At 40.2% G+C, this 19,516-nt stretch overlaps 1 protein-coding gene across 8 annotated transcripts in view; it reads right to left on the bottom strand.

The window, feature by feature from the left end:
* Window positions 1–19,516, bottom strand: part of dennd4c (DENN/MADD domain containing 4C) — a 186,961-nt gene that overhangs the window by 155,843 nt on the left and 11,602 nt on the right. For all 8 annotated transcript variants that reach the window (XR_009928275.1, XM_062449584.1, XM_062449583.1 and 5 more), the window contains exons 2-4: window positions 16,588–16,898; window positions 9,155–9,407; window positions 8,906–8,975 (exon numbers count right to left, since the gene is read on the bottom strand). Coding sequence is in view for 7 of the 8 variants with exons in the window: in XM_062449584.1 (XP_062305568.1) it covers window positions 8,906–8,975; window positions 9,155–9,407; window positions 16,588–16,886 (622 nt within the window). In the remaining variant the exon portion in view is untranslated. The remainder of the gene's footprint in view (window positions 1–8,905; window positions 8,976–9,154; window positions 9,408–16,587; window positions 16,899–19,516) is intronic.

The raw sequence follows: 19,516 nt of genomic DNA, 5'->3' as shown, positions 1-19,516 counted from the left end.
CCAGTGGAGTTGATTTGCCGGACGAAGAAGAATTGGTTAAAAAACATTGGGCCTCTTCTGTCGTTTGGAAATGGTTTGGTTTCAAGTTATCCGACATCGACCAACAAAAACACTACTCTGTAAGTTGTGTCGTCGAATTGTGCTAGACAAAGGTGGAAACACTAGCAATCTTTTTCACCACCTGAAAGCCATGCATGTGCACGAAAATGAATCTACCAGAATGCGTTTGACAAATCCAATGCCAGGTTGGTTATAATTGTGAAATATTTATTGTAGGGCTACAGAATCGAGTATTCAGCCATGTAATAATTGTTTATAGCTCGCGCTATCACTACAAATATTTAACAGAGTTTTCTTGCAATCCCATAAAGTAGGCTACGGTTGGACACATAGGCTACTGAGAAGTCGCTCTTCCGTGGCAATTAAACACTGCAAAATTTGGAAAATTCAACTCATGTGACACTCCGGAGTTACCCAATCCAAATCCGTCCGAGAGCGGGTAGATTAGCCGCTGCAGTGCGGATTGCATTGTCATGACATTTTAAGAATAACTAATATATCGTGATATATACCGATACCGTCAGTGCTTAAGAATTATACCGTGATAAACATATTATCTACACTCATATCTAACCAATACTCGGGCATAAGTTTGAGTCCACAATTTTTACAACGTCTGGCTCCGCCCCTTAGCTTGGCTCTGCCCTCCTACATACTTCCGCTCAATTTTTATTTTGCTTCTGTACTAGGTCTGGCCATTCGGTACGTAAGTCAGATTTTTCAGGTTGATTTTCAACCAGCCAATCAGTGAACAGATGGAGTGGCTGAGAACGATGACGTTAAATGTCGTGCGCTAGTTTGTGTTGTAGTTACGTAATGGCGGCGGAGAAAGATGCGAGCGAAGCCATTCAGTCCGGTTTGGCAACGCTGCCGAATATCCAACAGCTAAAGCCGGAGCAAGAACAAGTTTTGCTGGTGGCAATGATGTTGTGGCCCTCCCCCCCACGGGGTTCGGGAAAAGTTAGATTTTCCAGCTACGGCAGCCAGCTCTGTTACAGTAGTGGTGAAGGAATTGGCTAAGGCGAACGCTAGCGATTGGTTATGGCAGATCAGTGGCTCTGGGCAGATCCAATAGTTTTAAACTTCAACAGAGTACCCGCCTACAAGGAAGTCAACGCTTGTCAATGGAGCGAGGCCAGACTCTGTACAAATGCAATGTACGAGAGTCTGGTTAGGACCAGGCTATCCGCCCCTACCTACCGCCACAAATATAATCACATTCTGTGGGAAACATTGTTGAGGACGTGGTTAACTAAGCTAAGCATATGTTGATTAACGTGTTGTTAATCTTCGTTAATGTTGACGAGGCTAGCATAATTCGAGCGCAAAGTTTGTATGGAAATTAGAAGGCATGAAACAAAAAAGAAAATGGCAAGATTTCTTGACCGACTTTTGTCTTCAAGACCCCTTCAATTACAAATAAGAAAGAGACATGTACAAGATAACGCAAGTCGCGCTAACACGAATAAGTTTCACTTGGGTAAACGTCAACTTGGACTTAAGCCTCAAGCCGTTCCACTAACGTTCCGTTCCACTAACAGGCAACGCTAATTCAAGCTAGACCTCAATAAGCTTAGACTGTGCAGCCCAGATCAGGCGATCGTCGAGAAGAGGAGTTATGTCGCAAAAAGCAAAGTGTAAAACAGCAGAGTGGTGATGTTTCGGCAGCGTAAATAGTTTTTTTTTTTTTTGTTTTTTTTTTAGTTGTCCCCAAAAAGGGCAATGTTGCCGCTATTAACATGGCAAGGGAGACAACTTGTCAAACCATTACGACTGTTAAAATGCGTAAATTGTAGACCTACCAAATTTACTTAACATATATATATGCATTTAGGCCTACTACTAATTAGCATAATTTGATGAGCTGTCTGAAACCGTTCTGACAGTAGGCTCGCCTATGGCCGATATTATCAACAGGAGATTGAGAATAATAGCCCAAAAAAGAAGGTGACAGCAATTGAAAATTGTAGGATAAAATTCTAAACACTGAAGAAGGCCATGGTTAATTGCACTTGATGTGGGCTAATAATGTTTTTGTCTTCACATCTTGAACAAAATTAATTAATTACTTCAAAATAACTTTGCCACACGCATTTATTAACTGATAAGATAAATGCTGAGCTTTAAGATAAAAGGGAAAGATAACCATGACTAAAATGGGGATTCACTGAAATAACTAGTATTGCACAGATTCAGATCCAGTGACCAAAACTGTAGCACACTTTGCTTGGCAGAACAGTCATTTAAAATTGCTCAGCATGACTAAGAATGTATCATTATTATATTACGCGTGCATATTTAATCCAAATCCAATTATTACTATTCTGGCTGACAGTGTATGGACAGCTGCCCCATATTTCCAGATTTCCAATTAACATAGTCTGCCTCCACAGATCCAGAGGGGGCTTGGACAGTGACAGACTTTGGCTGTGCCAAGGGTTGTCACAGCCTCACTTTGGGAAAGCATGCCCTAGTGGGAACATTAGGGGAGACTGTTGGGCACAGCATCTAATCGTCTTCTTTGGAAAGGGCAACATTTGGGACACTGTCATGTAGGGGCAGCATAAAGGGCACTTCATAACAGCACCCCTTTCCATTGGAAGTAAGGGCATGGGAACAGTCCAATTTAGACCATTGTAAGGGCACCTTGAAGGGTACTGCATCACATTTTCTCTACTATAAAAGGAACTCATTAAGACATGTTTTTAAATTTATAGAGGGAACACTCATTTATTGCATTGGGCATCCTGTGCACAAGCATATTTCACAATGTGAATGGCAGACAGTAGGGCACTTGGTCTAATTTTTGCCACTCTAGAGGGCATTTTAGAAACACTTTTTCAACCCTGGGGGCACCAGGCAGTCACCCCTTGAGTCTTCCAGTGGGCCTAGATACACCCATGGGGACAGTATATTGCACCTATAATATTGGGGAAGCCAGGTTGCCCGTTCAAAAATGTCCCACATGCAAAGACACACAGAGATGCAGACAGACTGAACAGTGTCAAGGCTTGGCTACAGTGAATTTGCTTCCTTGTGTGTGATTCCAGCAGACTACATAGTATAGGCCTACCTACATAGACTGCAGTCTACTACCCTCCTTTCTACTATTCTAGTCTACTACTCTCCTTTCTATTACCTTCTACAAAGGATGGTAGGCTGCTCTTATGTGTTCATTGCCATCCTTAAGAGTTGCTAAAGTATGTATTTACTTTTTTAAGATTGACTAATTAAATCTATCTAGATAAACTATGCTGGGCCTGCTGAACCTATACTTCTTCCACAGATACTGGTCAGGGAAGCATTACTTCTGTCTCTGAAGACCCTTGGGATAAACGCTCTTTGTATAATCTGAGCACCTTCATCCACCACAGGCTTGTCAAAGAACAGATACGCCATAATTAGTGCGTTTGCTGCAAGCAAAAACAGTATTGTTATTCTGCATACTTATTGGGTGTGCTTTGCCTTCGGCAAGGACACAACCTTTGTTCTCTCACATATATATTATTGGGTGTGCTCAAGCCTTCGGCGAGAGCACAACCTTTGTTCTCTCACATATATATTTATTATTATTTATTTTTGCCCCCCTAAATCTTTGTCAATATTTGGCCTACATAGACAACCTAGGTGTCAAAAGTTTCGTCTTGGTAGCGATTGAGTTGCTTGTATTTATATTTACGTTCCGTTGCATGGTTTAGGCTGAAGTTAAGTTTTTGTGGCGAAAAGTGAAGCTAACGGTGGCTAATTTGCTAGCCAGTCACTGACGTTACTAACGTCACTACGTCACTAACGTCATGAAAACACGCGTGACTACCTGTAGCAGAACATTCGTTTCGCATCTGTTAACTTGGGGGATAGCTAGGCTAACTATAGCTTTACTGCAAGGCAGCTGCAGAAACGCCACAACCAAAGAGGCCAGGGTGATAGCTATTTACTCATTTTACTGTGTGATGTGAAACACAATCGTGAAATGTAATGTACAATATTAGCTGATATTATTAATGAAGTAGACCCACATCTACTTTCGGAAACGGTAGTCTACTATTTCACTGAAGCATTAGCATGATATTAGCCTCTGTTGCCCGGGCAACACGTAGCTACTACAGTGGTCTATGATGCATCTGTTTTCAATCGTTAAAATAAACATTCCTCACAAATACATTTTCGTTGTAGGATTTATTATGACATTACATTACAAGTAAACGATTTGTTGGTGAAATTATCATTACCTGTGGTTTCAAACCAGTGTTGCTCACTGAAACGCTGTAGCCAACGCGAGACACTACAAAAACATCTACACAACTGTTTAGTAGGAAGTCAAACGGCGACAGAACATGTTTGGCACTCCCCTTACTTAAATCAAAAATCTATCTAACTACTAACCTTCAGCCTAAACCGTACAACGGAACGTTCAATCGAATTCCAACCAACGCAATCGCTACCAAGACGAACACAGCAGTAGTCTACTAGTACTGTACCGTAGTAGTACAATTTACCGGGGCAGCTTCTCCACACAGGGCTATATCGCATTTTGCGTTGTTACTGACAATGATCGCTACCAGTGAGCTTTTTATGAATGAGCGATTTTCCACTAAATAAATGTCAAGCTTATTTACGTTTTGGGGGGCATATTTTCAGTTAGCAGATGGTACTGTTTGAATCGCGATTCCATCTTCTACTGCCGGGTAACGTTGTAGAATAATCTTCAAAGGGGGTTCTTTATTAATGAATGAATGCAATGAGTAGGCTACATGCCTGAAAATATCACGAGAAGGGAAAAACTTAAAATGACGTTTAAGTCATAGAGATTAGGTCAATTTTTACACCGGTCTGCCAAATGTATTCGTTTTGATTCAACGACGAGGCTGCCTCTTGCAGGGGAAATGAGAAGACATCTATTTCATTCTACACTTCACTCGTATTTTCAGTTGTAAATGAGCAGCAAAAAAAAAAATGCTTTTACATCTATTTAATATTTATAAATAATAAGTATGCATTTTCATATAAAATATACAGAAATCAGTTGTAAAAATGTCATTCAAAAACGGACCCCTGTGCAACCGACGCAAGCAAGCACACCCTACAATTTCCCCAGAAATTGTACCCTCTCTAGTTGGGTGTGCTTTGCCTTCGGCAAGGGCACAACGTTTGTTCTCTCACATATATATTATTTTTTTTCGCCCCCCTAAGGATCAGTCAATATTTGGACTACATAGACAACCTAGGTGTCAAAAGTTTCGTATTGGTAGCGATTGTGTTGGTTGTATTTTTATTTACGTTCCGTTGCATGGTTTAAGTAGAAATTGCGTTTTTGTGGTGAAAAGTGAAGCTAAAGGTGGCTAATTTGCTAGCCACAGTCACTGACGTTACTAACGTCACTACGTCACTAACATCACGAAAACGCGTGACTACCTGTAGCAGAACATTCGTTTCGCATCTGTTAACTTGGGGGATAGCTAGGCTAACTATAGCTTTACTGCAAGGCAGCTGCAGAAACGCCACAAGCAAAGAGGCCAGGGTGATAACTATTTACTCATTTTACTTTGTGATGTGAAACACAATTGTGAAATGTAATGTACAATATTAGCTGATATTATTAAGGAAATACATCTACTTTCAGAAACGGTAGTCTACTATTTCACTGAAGTATTAGCATCATGACATTAGTCTCTGTTGCCCGGACAACACATACTACAGTGGTCTATGATGCATCTGTTTTCAATCGTTAAAATAAACATTCCTCACAAATACATTTTCGTTGTAGGATTTATTATGACATTACATTACAAGTAAACGATTTGTGGGTGAAATGATCATTACCTGTGGTTTCAAACCAGTGTTGCTCACTGCAACGCTGTAGCCTACGCGAGACACTACAAAAACATCTACACAGCTGTAGGAAGTCAAACGGCGACAGAACATGTTCGGTACTCCCCTTACTTAAATAAAAAGTCTATCTAACTACTAACCTTAACTTCATTGCCACAGCCTAAACTTCATCAATCTTCCGATGAAAGTAATTAATTTCAGCCTAAACCGTACAACGGAACGTTAAATCCAATTCAACCAACGCAATCGCTACCAAGACGAACACAGCAGTAGTCTACTGTACTGTAGTAGTACAATTTACCAGGGCAGCTTCTCCACACAGGGCTATATCGCATTTTGCGTTGTTACTGACAATGATCGCTACCAGTGAGCTTTTTATGAATGAGCGATTTTCCACTAAATAAATGTCATGCTTATTTACGTTTTTGGGGGCATATTTTCAGTTAGCAGATGGTACTGTTTGAACTTGGGTGGAGGAGGAGGGTTGTCCAGCAACGGCAGCTGGAGTTGGCACCGTTGCTTCTCGAAGACAGGTATGCATGGTGAGCGCAGTACTTCGTAGAAAGTATCCATCGTTGACAATAATAAGCCTCAAAAATAAGAGCCAGGGCTCTACAGTGCAACTATTTCACTCGCATATGCCCCTAAAATTTGATGCGTGGAATTTTTTTTTACGAGCACAGTCAGTGTGTGAGTAAAGACTAGCCTCCCCCGCCCCGCTGCTGATCATTCAAAACATAGTCACCGGGAGCATGGCTCTGTGGGCTGCTTAAGCATCTTGTTGAACAATAACAGGGATGAGATAAAGAAGGGTTGGGTTTGGTTAGCTGGTCATTTAGCTATATCAGGTGCCTTTTGTTGAAACGTGTTAAACTTTTCATAACGTCTTGAACAATGACGGCTTGTCAATGTCACTTTTTGTCAACCAACCAATCACAGTCATTTATACTAGTTACTCATCCAGGTTGTGGATAGTACATCTGTAGATTTAGCCAGAGCCAGGATACATTGTCCCAATATGCGCTCCTTTTATCCAGCCTCCTCCTGAGAGCAACACGTTCCCCTTGTTCTATTTGACATCTGTTTTACTTAAGTTATAAATGTTGTTCAGTGATATTGTTTACATGAAGTGTGGCGTGGGTTGTGTGGGTGCTGCTGTGGGTGCTAAATTTAACATTTGCCAAATTCATTCATTTAGATGGTGGTTAGCTCAAGCTCACCCCAGAAAAGTATCGATAGTGGTATCAATAAAGACTCGGATCGTTAAGCAGTCTCTAAAATGGTATCGATATCGATAAGAATTAACGGTCCCCATCCCTAGTCCCACCGCTCAAGAGCGCCCGGTCCCAACACAAGATCTTCTCCTGTCTGGCCCCCCAATGGTGGAATCAACTCCCCACCTCCATCAGAGACATTGACTGTCTCCCCACCTTCAAGAAAAGGCTTAAGACGCACTTTTCCGGGAGTACAATGGTACTTAGGAATGATTTGTTATGATCAGTGACCTATGCACTTTTGTAAAGCTCTCTCTTGGAAGTCGCTTTGGATAAAAGTGTCTGCTAAATGCATAAATGTAAATTGCAGTCACTGTCTCAGCCCATTGAGCTATTCTCAGTGTTGGCAATTCCTTCGGTCAGTTACTGTATAAAAAAAGTAATCTGATCTCCTGTGGCAAGCATTGTTAGATTCGGCCAAAGTTTAAACAGCTGTAAGTCAATCATATTTTGACAGACCAAGGTGAAATTGCTTATGGCACTTCAGAGGTATGTCATCTCGAACCCAATTAGGTTTGAAAAACCATCAGTCAAAATTATATTTGATTTATTGACACAAATATATTGAGGCAATGTGTCCATTTGCATAAATACACCCAAATTCAGCCATTTTGTATTGCATTTCTTATTCCATTTGACCCAATATAAAGACCTGTATTCTACACATCTGTAACAAATTTCAAGTTGATTACTCTATGGTTCCTGGGGAGAATGGTTTTGAAGGTTGTACCAAATTTGGACAGTACAATAAATGTAATAAGTCTGACAATGTGGGTTATTGAGGCTTTTTTGTTCCCCATGAGAAATAAGGCATGTCTACCAATTTACAGGCATTTTGGAGTAATGGGGCAGCCTGGGAAATCATGTAGACTTTGGGCGTGGCTTATAGCGCCACCTATGGGCGTACATGGGCCACTAGCCGTCTGGGAGTAGTGAGTGACCTGTTGTATCATTGGGCCAAATTTGAATAAATCGGGTTGAGGACTTTGAGCTATTGAGCCATTTAATGGAGAAATATAAGAATAAGAATAAGAATACAAACAAAAACAATAGGTTTCCTCCTACCGGCGGAACCCTAATAATAATAAAACTAACAAAAACAATAGGTGCCCTAGTAGCTTCGCTGCTTGGCCCCTAATAAATCTAACAAAAACAATAGGTGCCTTGCATTAGTTTGTCCTCCATTGTTAAACTGTGAAACCTAAAAATGTTTACCATGACCAACGGTTGCTAGGTTACAAGAAACAAGAAACCAATCCGATTGGCCAACGCTAGCATTTAATCCTCCTAATTTACATAAAGTTGAGAATATTTCAGCTCGCAACGTTCCGCTCGCCTTCCCACGAAGGAAGGCACTACGCAAGCGTTAATGCCCGGCTTCATTTAAAATGAATTGGAAGCCGACACTCCGCTCCGCCCACTTTGCTGTAGTGGACACGCACCGTTAGAGTGAAATAGAGCCACATTTTTAGGTATATTAACCGTGTTAGAGGTAGCTAGTTTAACAGTTATCTTATACTTTACCCACAACCATCAGTGCAAGTGTTATGTTAACTAGCGATGGCACTAGGGGATGCTTCTGTTGTGTGTAATGTCCATTTCAGAGCACCAATATTTAAATCGACAACTCAGGGAGTTTATTAAGTGAACAAAATCTGTGTTGCAATTTAGTCCTGTGGATACCTGGTTTCAGTACCCAACTCTATCCAAGATAGAGGATGAAAACAAGTTATCTGACTTACCAGCTTTGTAATTGATAGAGTTGGAGGCGGACACAGACTTTTTGTAACACAGAAAAACACTGGAGCCCCACTGGAAAGAAAAACAAAAAAAATACATTTACCTTCATGTCAGAAGGACACAGCAAAAGCTGTTATCCATTGAAAAATAGAATACCTATTATTGCTAGTTATTAGTTTGTTATGGTAACAACTGCCATTATCCTTTTTACTGTAATTTCATGACTACGTGTGCAACTATATCACACTCACCATTCCACAGTTGAGGTTCTTGTCGACTTTGCAGAATGTGTGTGGAGGAGTCTCCCCCTTGCTGGTAATTATGACACAGATGTCAGTGACTGCCAGGGAATTCTGGGGCTGGACAGGTGGTGCACGGCGGAAGGTGATGAAGATGCGCTGTGAGGTGGCTGAGCTGTTGTTGACATTGGCACATCGACCATATGGGGTGGCCTGGATGATCTCACAGCCCTGGATGAGTCGCTCCTGGCCTTCATAAAGAACCCTTCATGTATTCAAAAAATCAATGAGATGAAGGCGAAAGAAGTTAGTGGCAACAGTGAACAGTAAATATTCAGTATGAAAAGCCAACACAAATTAAAAGCTAAATTCATATCATTTTAGATAACAGACAACAAATTAGATCATAATGAATAAGTAAACATGTAGGGTTGCAAAATTCCAGGAATATTCAAAGTTGGAAACTTTCCACAGGAATTAACGGGAATATACGGGAATTAACGGGAATTAACAGGAATAAACTGGACATTTTGGGGTAATTTAACTGTATTTACCTTGTCATACGCAGACATGCATGCAAACATTTATAATACAACTTTTGTGTGGACATACATACATCCTACTCTCACTGCTGTAAAAAGTTAGTCTACTGTATACAAATAAACTTGGTATTAAAATGAACATGGCTTCAGTTTACCAAGTAATCAATATGCTAGGTAATGACAAACAGTGTTGGGAAAGTTCACTTTCTACATGAACTAGTTCAGTTCATAGTTAAATTTTTGTAACTAAGTTCACAGCTCCAAAAATGTTGCGAGCTATAATTGAAATCTCTGTCTGCAAGGGCTAGGCATAAGGGGTAGGGGTAAGACAGAGTATTGGGATTTGGCCTAAATCTACAGGATAGAACATGAATCTTGTATCTTGTACACATAGGCAGAGGTGGAAGGTAACAAAATACATTTACTCACGTTACTGTGTTGAGTAGTTTTGTTGTGTATTTTGTATTTTTCAAGTAGTTTTCAAAATGTAAACGGTAATTTAAAATGTACTTGATTACGTTTTGAGTGAAGTATTGCCTTAATCTTCTTGATCCTTGATTACATTATGGCTTATCTGCTCCTCGTAAGAAATTAGGTGTGTGTACCAAATTTCAGAGTTTTTGACAGATGGCCTGGCATAATGGAGGAATCCTAATGATTGTTACAAGCTGTTGCAAAAGCTGATATCCACTGCACTCCAATAAAGAATAATTTATCTGCAAGCAGCAATTAAGGGGCGAAGTGCAAAAAAAGGCTAAATGAGGAGCTAAACAAGTATGGCAAAGCGAAAAAACAAAAGAGATTACATTTATTTTGAAATTGCATTATGATATTTGGCTACAAAACATTTTGATAGCGTTCACGGCATTGTGCCAAAGACGGATAACGAGTTTCATAATGATAAGCCAATGCATTCATTTAACACTATAAGCGCCAAGCCATGTTTCCTTACTTATTGTGCTGTTAGGGGTCAAATTGACCTTCTACAGACTGGGGCGTTGTTACTGACATGTAATGATCGCTAGATGGCGCTTGTTGCACAGAGCGCTTGTTGCACGGACCAAAGACACGTTCAACTTGTTGAACGTGCCTTTGTCTGTGATTATTTCATTCGAGCGTTTGTTGTCTAGCCCTTCAATCATTCAGCAAAATGTAATTTATTGAAAATTTGCTCATAATGTATTAACATTTATTTTCTGCCCTGTTTGACATAATTTCCCAAGTGTTTTGTAGTCTTATGTGGTATGACCTCAAAAAGACAATACATTTTAATTAATTTTTACAAATGGACATTTTGATAGAAAATGTCATAGTGTCCTTCTGCGAGAAACTAGCTAGTTTTATTTAGGTGGCCAATGCTGTGTCTGTAAATTTTGACTGAATTGGAAAAAAATCATGTGGTGCGACCAAATATCATGTGGTGCGACCATTGAATCATGCCTTCCAAGACTGATATATCCAATATCAACAGGTTTTGTGCTCTTCTTTTCTTTTGATGGTTTATATACAAATAGTAATTGGTGGCCAAGCCGCGAAGCGGCAAAGCCACTTAAAGATCCTGTAAAGTAAATTCCATGTTTTGCTTCTAAGTACATTATATACGTGTGAAATGAGTTCCTGAAAGCATGTGCAAAGCACTAAAACTTTGTCGCACTGAAATGTGAAGTTAGACCGAAGAACAGTTTCTCTTCCGTTTTCATATCAAGTTTTAATGGGCGGAGCCAAAAAATGCCCTATCTACGTCATTTCGCCCCATCTACGTCAGATCACTGAATGGCTCCTCCTGCTGTACTGTTATTGTAGCTTACATCAGCTAGCTAGCTAGCTTCAGGATGTCTCCCACCACCCGCAACTGCATCTTCCCTGGATGCAAGAACTCCAGCTGCGCTGCAACGCCATTTAAGTTCCCTATTTATAATGAAAGGAAAAATAGGTGGATAGATTTTGTGAAGAGCCACGCTCATGGAAAGCTTCGGATAAACGCCTCTGCGCCACTGACCATTTCACGGCAGACAGTTTTAACATGGACCAGAGACAGACGGGGTTCACCAACACACGGCTTCTCTTGCAGCGCGGAGCCGTACCGAGCATCGCCCCCCCGGCCGTTCATCCTCCGGTCGCACCTGGACCATCCACCGCCGCCAGCAGTTCATCACTCAGTTCTGTGTGCTTGTTATAATTATACTAGATAACTTTTCCATAGGTATCTCTGCTATAATTAGTGTAAACCGCTAACTTGATATTAGGCTACTCGGTGTAGAATGATGGTATTTTGGTGTATTTTGGGCTGCCATAGACTCCCATGGCAGCCCCTAGAACCGTATAGTAAAAAGTTGTGAAATTTGGCACACTCTGAGGACAGTCCCGTCTTTATTTTCACCAAGTTTCATGTCTCCCATTCGAGCACTCTAGCACCACCAACGGGTCAAAGTTGGACTTGGGTTTACACACGTAACTTTTAAACCGTATGACCGATTTTCAAAAATTAGGTACTGTTGGATTCCCTGGATCAAGACGAGTTCAACACACCCTATGACGTCAATTTCCGGTTATAGATTTTCCACCATTTTGAATTTTAAGGAAAAACGTTTTTTTGCTTCTCCTTTTTGTCAAATCTTCCCCAGCATTGGCACACATCATCGTCATAGCAACCCTCACTAAAATTTCGAAAGGATTTTTTATTTTCAAAACCGTTTGTCTGGTACAGCCAATCAAAATCGGCAGCAAAGACACCAAACAGGAAGTTGGGTCATATCTCAGCCAATCCTTGAGAAATCAACACCAAACTTGGTATGATGACTCGGAACCCTCATCTGAGGATGTCCAAACAATTTGGTGTCATGTGATCACTGGGCGTGGCCGCAGGGTGCAAAAATGTGTTTTGGCCAATAATTGTTGATTCGTTTGCCTTTATTAAGTGATTCCTTTGTCTCATGATATCTTGGGACATCCCGTGTGTGACACAAGATTTGTGATAACAGCCGAATTGATGCGGCCGCCATTTTGAATTACTGAAAATGTTTTCCAATCTTCACCAAATTTGGCAGAGATCATTTTTAGACCAAGCCTCACAAAAGCCATCATATGTTTTTGGGATTTTCAAAACCGTTTGCCCGGTACGGCCAATCAAAATGTGCCGTTAAGCCAGCAAACAGGAAGTTGGGTCGTATCTCAGCAAATCTTTCATGGATTCACACCAAACTTGTTGCGTGTAGTCGAACCCTCTTCTGAGGATGTCTAACATTTTTTATGGGTCATTTGACTGCTTGGCCACCTCATTGCTGCTTGCAGCTATATTTCATTTTAATATTCTATAAACAAGATTTTAAAGCTTTTCAGATGTATTTCAGAGAATGGTTTATGATTAGTATTTGTACAATATAATGAGAAAAATACATAAAAATAACATTTTATTAATAATAATAATATAAACCATAATTATAATAACATATTATTATAATCCATAAACGCGTCAATTCCGACCCTGCAGCAAGAGCAGAGTAGCCTGGTCCTACCAGACTCCCATACATTTCATTTGTACAGTCTGGGCTCTCCCCATTGACAAGTGTTAACTTTCTTGAAGGCGGGTACTCTGTTGAAGATTAAAACTATTGGATCTGCCCAGAGCCACTCTGGATCTGCCATAACCAATAGCTAATGTTCGCCTTAGCCAACTCCTTCACCACTAACGGAGCAAGCTGGAAAATCGAAAATGTTCCCGAACCCTGTGGGGAGGAGGGCCACAACATCATGGCCACCAACAAAACTCCAAAATTGTTCTTGCTCCGGCTTTAACTTCTGGATATTCGGAAGCGTTGCCAACTCAAACTAGCACACAAACTCAACGTCATCGTTCTCAGCCACTCCCTCTGTTCGCTGATTCGACCGCCAAAAATTTGGGCGGAGAAAACCGGCTAATATACTGCAAACCCAGACGGAGTATTGAAGGAAAATTAAAATTGAGCGGAAGTACGTAGGAGGGTGGAGCCAGGCAAAGAGCAGAGTACCTTGCCTGGAGATCCAGACCCAAATCCGAAAGATTAAGGGTCTGGCTATGAGTAATGAAAATGGCCCAAATCGAGGGGCGGCACCAAGCATGCATTTGAAAATATCACTGCACACAATTGGATAACACTACAACCAATGTTTACTGACTGATTCCAGACTTCGACATCGCAGCGCTGTTGTCATCTGTTTAGCTTGCCTCTGGCCCGCCCGCCTATAAGATACACCAATGTGATTGGTGAAGCTCGGCTCCAAGGGCATGGGTAATGAGCATCATTACTCATTGCCAGAGTGACTCGCTGAGCAAATTCGAATTGTGCTCTCGTGAGAACTCTGGATTTCCAGGGTAGTTCATTCCAACAATCTTTGTTGTTCTTTGAATCTTTCATGAAATGTTTACAAAATGCCATGAATGGTCTATTCTCTTAAGCGGTTTGTGATTTTTTTTAAACGAAAATGGTATGTTGTGGAAATGAAAATGAAATGTTTGCTTTCACTGAAAAAACTGTTAGATTTGATTACAAATCTGTTTTAGATTTTTGCATGCAACTAATTTCTTCCTAATCTATAGATTTTTGACAATATATGGTTGCCCCATCATTTGGTGCGACCACACATCATGTGGTGCGACCAGAAATGGCAATAACTGTATTAAAAAGAAAATGCAATATGTCATTTCTGAGGCTAAAATATTACTCTCTAAGGGGGTATGCTTAAGGGAATTATATTGTTTAGACATTTTTCAGTTTTGTGCAATTCACAGGAAAAATGTGTATGTTACCTACATGTAGGTAGGTGACTGTGATGTTATAGAACAAAAACAAATATCAACAACTATAGAATTTCAGAAGAAATACTGATAATTTCTACAGACTTCATATTCCTGAGAACTTGTAAAATAAATGTAAATAGGTTACGGAAATATGTTAATTCTTTAAATATTTCACGGTCGCACCACATGACATTTTTAAAGGTCATGGCCAATTCATGAACATGAAAAAACACTCAAATTAGTTTAAATAATTGTTTTATATAAATCCATATATACACAACATTGTTAATGTTTGAACAAATGCAATTAAAAAATCATATTTATTGTATTTTAAAATTGGCCTGTTGAAAATCCTTATACGTCATTGACCCATAAACTAGACATATACACTATATATTTTAAACTATGAATTGTAAACTTTGTCTGAATAACAGAAGACTGCATACGGGAGCCCTTGCGACATATGCGGATAGAAGAGAATTGCAGCCTTGGAATGCAGGAAAGACAATGGCCAACTGTGCACCTGGCAGCTATTTAACAGTAAACAGGAGTAAAATAGCCTTAAATTATCTTTTCCCGTTGTGATTTTGAAAATTTGAAAACACTGGGTGATAAAACACACATATTTAGGAAAAGTCAAGAAAGCAAGGTCCTGGAATTTGATTGAGTGCGAAGATACTATTTTTTATTCTCTTCACTGGGTCAAAATGACCCCGCTTCTAGAGTTAAATATGTAATTGAACGACCAAATTCAAAATGGCAGACACGGGATTTGTCTTTATTCTTTGACTTTGTATGCCACATAGAATCAGAACAGACCATTCTTGTGATTTTTGGTCAAACTGTTCAGAAGTTATAAGCCTTTTGTCACATTTCCTTACCAGTAGGTGGCGGTGTGCCAAAACTGTGCACGTACCCTCAAGTCATGCTTGAGATGGCACCATGTTTCGTATCTGTATAGCCTCGAGGTATAGCCTCACGTCCACTTTGGCGTGCTCTTCAAAATCGTTTGCACGTCAACTAGAATTTCATAAATGTTTGTCGGGTGCTCTGAAGATGATCTGATTAGATTTTCGTGAAAATCAGAGCAACGGCCTAGGAGGACATATTGAAATATTTTATCTTATATCTCTTTCGACTTGGTATGCCACATCAGAAAAGACCAATCAGTGTTTCCGCTATGTTGAATGTCTAAATTTCTGCCAACACGGTATCAGAAATAGGGCTGTACAAAATTTTAGGCCATCTATCAGCAGTGATTGTTAGAGTGCATATCGGAGAATAGCACGGACACGCGCTTCACAGCGCAGTTGAGATTGCGTGTGTGCGTCCTTGAAAACTGTAAGTCGTAACTTATGTTGTCAGTTCATTTAAGCCTGTTATTGTATTAGTCTATAGTTCTTGCAAATTTAAGTTAACTGGTGATTGTCGTTGTTTGTATTCTTCCCCTGCTAGCAAAATTGCACATGTCGATTCGATAGCAATTGCTGCCCTTGCTCACGTTTGTATTTTAGGTGCATTATAATGCTGAAGTAGTTTTAATTAATAAATAGTGGGTATATTGTTATTATTTGCTACAGAATGCTAAGCCTATCAAGATCAAATGAAGCAGACAGTGTGTATGCTTCCGAGTGGCCTACCTTAATCGATAGGCTCGGCTACTGACCATAGGCTACAATAAGTTGTTACGTCAATTATTAATTGGCATTGGCATTGTTTCGGACAGACATGCCCCCACGGCAAAAATAATCCTAGAGGAAACACTGCCAATCTTGTAGTTTTTCGGAAAATTAAAAATGGCGGAAAAACAACGTCATAGGGTGCAATCAAATCGTCTTGATCCAAGGAATCCAATGATACTTCATTCAAAAATTACATGCATTAACGCACCTCCAACTTTGAACCATTAGTGGCACTAGAGGGCTCAAGTGAAGACATGGAACTTGGTGAAAAGGATCAGGAGACTGTCCCCAATGAGTGTGCCAAATATAAATACTTTTTACCATACAATTCTATGGCCTTAGACTCCCATGGCAGAATAATAATAAAACAAATCAAAACAATAGTGTGACAATCGAAAACAATTGGACTGCCCCAAAACAATAACTCAGAAACAACATGCTTACCCAATATCAATAAGTGGTGGCTTCCCACGGCCCCTCTTGTAGCATAAGAATAGATCCGGGCTTTTGAGGCTTCCATGGTTGAGGTTGGCTTGCTGCCCACTGTAGGTGCTATCAATGCAGGTGAACCCTTCTGGCACTGTCTCACCAGCTGACTTGTTAATGACTGCTAGGTCTGTAATTGGAGCTTTGGTTCCGCCAGACTTTGTGTCTGACAGGTCCTGTTCCAGGGGTGTGGATTTGTCCGTTAGCCCAGCCACCACAAAGTAGTCAGTCACATGGTGACCCTTGTCTTCAATCATGGCTTTCACTGCCTGTGAAAAAGTGAGAATGCATTAACAGTGTCTGTAAATCTTTTATCCAAAGCAACATGCAAATAAATTCATTGAAAATTATGGTTCAAAAGTGCACAGGGTACTTTGGTGGTCGAGTCAAGGAACTATCTGTATAGCCACATCTCTAAGTAACCACATGTAATTTAACAAGCAGAGTGAAAAGAAAAAAAATGCAACAATAACATATCAATTGCCTAAATATACAGCAACAATAACATCTGTAGCTATATGATTAATGTATGATGAACCTTTTTTTTTTTTTATCTTCAATACAGAAGGAAAAATTATCAATATTGAACCAGTTAACTTTTGCATGAAGCTACTTTTTATTCTAATCAAGGTAAATTGGTCTTCAGAACAGTGTTTTCCCTCCCACTGTTTTGGACGACCACCCGCCCCCCCTAAAAGAATGACTAAATACACAATTTCAGAAAAACTGATGCGCGAGATATAGCTGTTTTCGCACACACAGGCAATTCGCTTCTTGTCGCCTCAGTACAATTAATCTGCGACTGAAGATTGTGCAGCGTTGCCCTCGTTATCTTCACCTGATTGCCTGTCGCTTAGTACACTAGGGCTGCCGATCCACTGGCAGCGACTAAATTCATGTGAATTAGCCTACTCCTTGCGAGCGGCTCTGTGTGGTTCTGGGAATATAATTTACTTCCTTTCATAAATTGCTGTGCTATCTAGTTTCGTTTCAACTAGCAACATACTAACATTGATCGTCCACAAATGCCCTAATAAAACACATGAAATAGGGTTTTCTTCTCTTGCTAGGCAGCCTGTTCTCCTGGCTAGCGTTGCCAGCTATCTCATACTACCTTGCAGGGCCTGTCACGTGACCTCCATTGAAAATGAATGGAAGGCAACATTTTGCCCGAAGCATGACTCTCTTCCATCTGTGCAATAGACTGGTTATGAGTAGGGATGGGTATCGAGAACCGGTTCCCAGTGAATCGATTCCTTGGAATCGTCAGCCAAATTCTTTAACGATTCTGCTAACGGTTCTCTGTGCCGTTGCGCATGCGCTAACTTTTATAGTTTATTCTGACTGCAGCAAACATGGCAAGTAGGCAGAAGAGTTCTAAAGTTTGGTTGTATTTCACACGACAAAATGACAACAACGCCACTTGTAACGCATGTAAAAAAGTCTATTTTGTCGAAGGGAGGAAATACAACAAATATGAAGAAGCATTTGAACACACAGCATGGAATGAAGTTACTGGAATGTCATGTGTTCGATGCATGCAGCAGCGCAGCTAACGTTTGCGCTTCATCTCTAGCCTAACTATCCAAGGTAAAGCTAAACTCCTCAAAAGTGATCACAACCACTTGTTACTGTGTGAAGCAATTTGACTTTATTGCGTGTAGTCGATCAAGTTATCTTCTGTCGTTTAAAGAATACATTTTAGCTCCGGCATTTTTCTCCCATTATTGATCACTTCACGTTAATTATCGGAGGGCGTGTGTTATCAGCAAACGTTCGCGTTGTCGTGTTAACCCATTATTAAACTTAGCATTTTAATTGTTTAACAGAATGGCCGATGTTTGACACTGTCATATTATATGATTTGACCTTGGCTGAAAATTGAAGATTCTATAGCTAAGCTAGCGTAGCTAATAGAACTGTAGAAGAAGAGCAACAGAAACATGTAAATGTGTATACATACTGTATATGGTGTGCAGCATTATAGAAATTATATAAAAGAAAATTAATGTAAATAAACCCGTTTGTGCTCTTTTTCCCCCCCCTTGCCCAATAAGAATCGATAAGAGAATCGATAAGGAATCGGAATTGTTAAAATCTTATCAATACTCATCCCTACTCATCCGTTATGAGGATGTGTAAAATAGCTTGATGTTTGCGTAGATTGCGGAAGATTGCTTGCGATGTTTGCGTAGATTGATTGCGGTGTTTGCATTAAACTTCAGTACGGTCATTTTATGCCATGCCTGGTGATAATGGGGCTTTGACAAATCGTATTTCTAGAAGGCTCTACCGCGGTTAGCACAGTATAGTCAAAATTCATATTGTAGGGCAAATTCATACCGGTATATTTCAATGCGTTCATACCGTCCACCCCTACTCCTGGCCATGTGTCCTTGAGCAAGACACTGAACCCCAAGTTGATCCTGATGGGCCTTGCATGGCAGCTCTGTCGCCGTCAGTGTTTGATTGTGTGTGTGAATGTGAAGCAAAAATGTAAAGAGTTTTGAGTTCTGCTAAGATAAAAAAGCAATTCATAACATTTACCATTTAACAATTTATGCACAAAGATTTACAGAATTCAGTAAAATGACTCCAAACAGTGCACAAAGTATGCAAATAAACAGGTAGATAAAAGTAGTATCACGATCAATTAGTTGACTTGAGGTGCAGATGAATGGAACGGTAACTGAATGGTTTTAAAGGGGTGATTGACTGGGTTTTTGGGGTATTTCACACTGTTCCTTAAGGTCTCTGAATAGGGTATGTAACATTGGTTGGGCTGAAAATGGCCCGGGTGCTGTTCTATGAGCCCTGATGCATCCTGTGAAATAGCCCTGGAATAAAACAAGAGGTTTTCTCCTTTTATGGTATGCTCATTAATATA

The sequence above is a fragment of the Osmerus eperlanus genome, chromosome 23, assembly GCF_963692335.1.
Source record: "Osmerus eperlanus chromosome 23, fOsmEpe2.1, whole genome shotgun sequence".
In the NCBI taxonomy this organism is placed as follows: domain Eukaryota; kingdom Metazoa; phylum Chordata; class Actinopteri; order Osmeriformes; family Osmeridae; genus Osmerus; species Osmerus eperlanus.
The sequence above is the reverse complement of the archived record's forward strand: the minus strand, read 5'-3'. Positions and strand labels throughout refer to the sequence as shown.